This window comes from Oratosquilla oratoria, chromosome 12 (genome assembly GCF_046742065.1).
Source record: "Oratosquilla oratoria isolate Oo_2021 chromosome 12, ASM4674206v1, whole genome shotgun sequence".
Taxonomy (NCBI): Eukaryota; Metazoa; Arthropoda; class Malacostraca; order Stomatopoda; family Squillidae; genus Oratosquilla; species Oratosquilla oratoria.
The window spans coordinates 39,238,107-39,243,106 of NC_134788.1; the positions used below are offsets into that span (position 1 = coordinate 39,238,107).

General features: G+C 36.0%; 1 protein-coding gene across 5 annotated transcripts in view; it reads right to left on the reverse strand.

Moving 5' to 3' along the window:
* The window catches only part of LOC143031467 (uncharacterized), a 31,935-nt gene that overhangs the window by 25,045 nt on the left and 1,890 nt on the right, over positions 1 to 5,000 (reverse strand). For 2 of the 5 annotated variants that reach the window (XM_076195322.1, XM_076195321.1), the window contains exon 2: positions 3,788 to 3,854. The exons of 2 other annotated variants lie outside the window; for them this stretch is intronic. In XM_076195322.1, coding sequence (XP_076051437.1) covers positions 3,788 to 3,854 — 67 coding nt within the window. Of the gene's footprint in view, positions 1 to 3,696; positions 3,855 to 5,000 lie in introns of those variants that run through there. One more of the 5 variants, XM_076195325.1, reaches the window with a different exon arrangement.

A 5,000-nucleotide genomic window follows, 5' to 3' on the forward strand; every position in this document is an offset into this window, starting at 1 on the left:
AATAAATAACTTGTCGAACAAGGATCCCAATAATAAACAAATAATCAGTAATAAATACACAATGGATAAAAATAAGTAACATATATCTAAAATGAAAACATTGAAAGAATATAAAAAGTTAAAAACAAAACATTGCGTGAACAATAATTACCGTTAACATAAATGATAAGGAAAATATAAAGCAGGTACATACCATATAAAAACAAACGTAACGGTCACAAGATTAGACAAATAGTAAACAAATTATGAAAAACAACAACAAGTAACTACAAATCTAATTTCAGTAATGATAACTAGTCATGATGGTGTCAAACATCAATGGTAAATAAATGAATAAATAATATCAGTTGCCTCGAGTTTCCCGCCCACATTGGCTGGCAAGTCCTTCCCTCAGATTTGGGAAAATAGTTTGGATTGTTATTTGAGTTGTATTAGTGTGTTTTGGATTGTTATTTGAGTTGTAATAGTGTGGGACTGATTTTAATATCACCATACATAAGTAAGAAAGGAACATATGCCATTTGCATGAAAGTGTAAGAAATAATGTAAATCTTAATTAACTCAGCTCTGATGTTGAATTGAAAAATAACCAAAAAGTAAGATATAAGGTAGCTATAGTTTACTAGGACTTTTATTAACATAGAAAAGTCGTGTGTTTGTGTGTGTGGTGTGTGTATGTAATGAATACTTAATAAATGTGTGATGACTATGTACAACAATACTTCTGTCCAATCTTTATCAAATATTACATGAAGAATCAAAGAAGATAGATATGGATATAGGGAGCTCATCAACATGGGAAAACTATGTCCACTTAGAATTTTTTTCCAAACAAAAATAAAAGAACACTAAGCAAAGCTCATAACATTAATGAAAAGATACAAAAATATTCTCTCAACTATTACTAATAAAACGAACTTAGATGTGCACATACCAAACTTAAAGATTAAGATGCCTAAAGATGATACAGGCTTTTGTAAAACAGCTACGTTGATGGAATTTCAGGAAGAAAAGGTTATTAAAAGGAAGCTGCGGGTATGATACAACACTCAAGAACCACCATCAAACATACCAACAGCACATAAGCAGTCAACACATACATTTGCCTCGGCATAAAGGCCAACTTTCATTAGGGTCTTGAGAAAATAGTGATGTGTTCAATGGCTACAGAATAAATATATATAAATATGTGAAATTGAAATACAACAATATGAAAAATGTGTAGAACAAGAATGAGTAAAATACAATGAACCCCATTAAGAAGAAGAAGAAGAAGAGAAAAAAAAAAAAAAACAGCCCAACCTGAGTAAGATCATAGCCTTATTCAAAGACTGGACTTTATATGTGATCTGATCTCTCATACAAGTGAGCTAGCTGTCAATCACAGTTCCAGCACATGATCCAACATGAACATAAATATACACACACATACATCAATGGCTATTTCCCCTTTACAAGGGAAGTAGCCAAAAAACACATACACACAAAGACATGGATAAAGATATGCTAAAATTTCAGCTCCTGCATACAGGACGTCAAATCATGAATCATATTTTTCGACTAATAATATCAAAGTTGCTCTCTAAAAGTATTCATATCGTAGTAATATTGCATTCTGGTACTCGCAGCCCCAAACCCAGTCACATTTAAGGATAGCCCTTAAATTGTAAAATATATTTATATGTAATATTATGTGGATGCCCTGTACAAAGCTTTAAAATATTCAGTATGTATGATTTATGTCATGGTGGACGGGCAATCCAATAATAAGTCCCGAAGAGATTTAAATTTTCATTAATCCTTCACTTACGAACGATACCGTTTACCATAATGTGGTAACCAGCCATATCAAATTCTACTACGGTTACCGTGCCCAGGCTAGATAGGGATAGCTTAAAAGGACCACAACGGAAATAAGCTTGCATGCTTTTCTTGTGTTATTCTCGGCAATTGAAATTGTTATTTCGAACCATGTGTTCTTTTCATTATCTGCACTTCATGTATATTGATTCAATGCCAAATAAAGATTACTTAGTGTTGACACAATGTAAATACATTGTAATTATTGAAACTTGGTTATGATTTAATCCCAAAATAATGTTCTGAGAAACTGGATGATATAACAAGGAGAGAGAGAGAGAAAGGAGACAGAATGAACAAAATAAAGGAGAGAGAGAGAGTGAAAGTGGAGAGAGACAGAAAGATAAAAAAGAGAGGTCAAAAGAGAGAAAGTGAAAATGGAGAGAGAAAGAGAGGGAAGAGAGAGAGATAAGGGGGGCTTTGGTCCTAGGACCAAATGCCAGTCCCTGGGGCTGCACCTTTGATTGACCACCCATGGAGAGCAGGGAGCCAATCCTCTCCAACTTCCAACACATGGGACAGCCTGGCGTAGACGCTAATTGCAAGTCTAGGTCAATGGTTGCCACCCTTGCTTTGGCTCCATCTCATCACCTTTAACCCATTCAACTCCGATGACAAGATGTCTTGTCATTTGGTCAAATAAAACAAAAAATCATAAAACACCAAAATGTTTGATCAAACACCAGAAAAATATGACGTCAATCCTCGCTTCGCTCGCAGCGAAGCGAGGACTGACGTCATATTTTTCTGGTGTTTGATCAAACATTTTGGTGTTTTATGATTTTTTGTTTTATTTGACCAAATGACAAGACATCTTGTCATCGTAGTTGAATGGGTTAAAATCCTGATGATGTCCCCCTGCCCCCATGTGGTGATAGTATACAATTCTTATCATCTGAGAAACAAACTCCCCTTCAGCTGAAAAGAGGCACAAAAAACTTGGTTTAAAACCACTTCAAAAGAACAATGTATCAACAACAAAAAAATAATAATAATAATAATAATTAACATTTTTGGCCCAAACTTCCCCATTTGCCCTCAATTGCCCCCATTTCAAAATCATGTTGCCCACCTGTGGCGGGGTACAACCCACATTGAGAAGCACTACTCTAGGCCCTATGCCAGTGTTTCCCAACCAGTGTGCCTTGAGATCAACTGAGGGTGCCGTCAAAATTCAGGGCAAAAATTACTGTCACAATTATATTTTTGTATTGTCAAATTTTTGTTCATTAAAGCAGCATCAGTGTAAAGATGAGTATTTTCACATTTCCCAGGGACAACATTTTGTTACACTGATGTTGAATCAATAAAATACTGACAAACTAGAATTTAGATTTCCTAATAAGGGTGCCATATATCACCCTAACAGAGAAATCGTGATTGAAGCTCATCTCAACGAACTTACAAAAATCGACAATCAACACTCCATGCATGGCTTCCCTGACACTCCGTCGGAGGTCACAGATGCACGTGGCAGATGGTCGACATGCCTGACACCCCCTAGACAGATAGCATTCCCCAGAGTTACAACTGCCGTTGTTCCCTGGAATGCTGTGCATGTTGACAATGCATCACACATGCCTGCAGTTTCCCCACTTGATCTCGCAACACCTCATACTAAAACAACAGGGCAGGACTCGCAGACTTAATGGTTATAAACTGGGCAAATTTATATCTAAGAAGGAAATAGGCAAGAATTGGTTTACTAATAGGGTGGTCAATGAATGGAATAGACTTAGCAACCATGTAGTAAGTGCTAAAACTATTGGTTGCTTTAAGAAACGATTAGACAACTTTATGGATGGGGGGGGATGACAGGTGGTGATGGATACAGACCTGCCTAGTGTAGGCCTTATGGTCTCTTGCAGTCTCCTTCATTCCTATGTTCTTAACGACAAGTCGCACCTCCTGATGCAGAATAACGTACCCCAAAGCCCTCCGTTTAGATGTTCATCTGTTGATGTTTGCAGCCAAGGAAAACCAAATGACAGCAGCTATAATGGACATAATGGTAAAATAGGCAGATGGATTAAACGCTCTGAAAAGTGTGTGACGAAATTCCTGATAGCTCACTTCCTACAACCCCGTCTTGCCTACCCCGGAGTAGTCTGGACCCTGTACGATGGAAAGATCACGACAAAACTAGCAAGAATCAAACAGCTTTAGAAAATGGAGGACCCATGTCTGTGAGGGGGCAGTCCATAGTTTAAGGGTTTAGAAATAAATGCAATGCCAATTTCAGTTATATATGCTGATCTATCCTTTGTATGGGTTAATCTCCCTTTCCTCTTTATCGTCACTAAACATAATCAGTAAAATTACCATCATTTGAACAAGCAACAGACAAGGAAAAAATTGCAAACATAAAAATTCAAACAAAAAAACCTATATCACAACAAAAGCCCATGAATTCAAATTTACATTTATCATCACTAAACGTAATCACTAAAATTACCGTCATCTGAACTAGGTACAGAGGAGGAAAAAAATTACGAGTACCAATATTTAAGCAAGAAATTCTATATCACAACAAGAGGCCATGAATTTATATCTAAAATATTATGTACATATACTTATTGACATTTTCTCAAAGAGCAGTAAAAAATTGTTAATGCTGGACACCTAAAACTTTTAGAATTTCAAAGATACAAATCTGAAACTTAAGCAAGTTGCCAAGTTGTAAAATAGAACAAAATTCGTTTATTCCCTCTTGTGCAACACGAAAATGATCTTGACAAGGAACGAAGATACTTTGTAAATTAAGAACATAAGAATGGAGTAAGCAAGAGACCATAAGGCCTTCACTAAGCAGTTATCTTAAAGTAACTAAAAGTTTTCAGTGATCACTACATGGTTACTAAGTCTATTCCATTCATTAACCCATTCAACTCCGATGACAAGATGTCTTGTCATTTGGTCAAATAAAACAAAAAATCATAATAAAACAACAAAATGTTTGATGATCAAACAGCACCAGAAAAATATGACGTCGTCAGTCCTCCTCCTCGAGGAGGACTGATGACGTCATATTTTTCTGGTGCTGTTTGATCATCAAACATTTTGTTGTTTTATTATGATTTTTTGTTTTATTTGACCAAATGACAAGACATCTTGTCATCGGAGTTGAATGGGTTAACCAC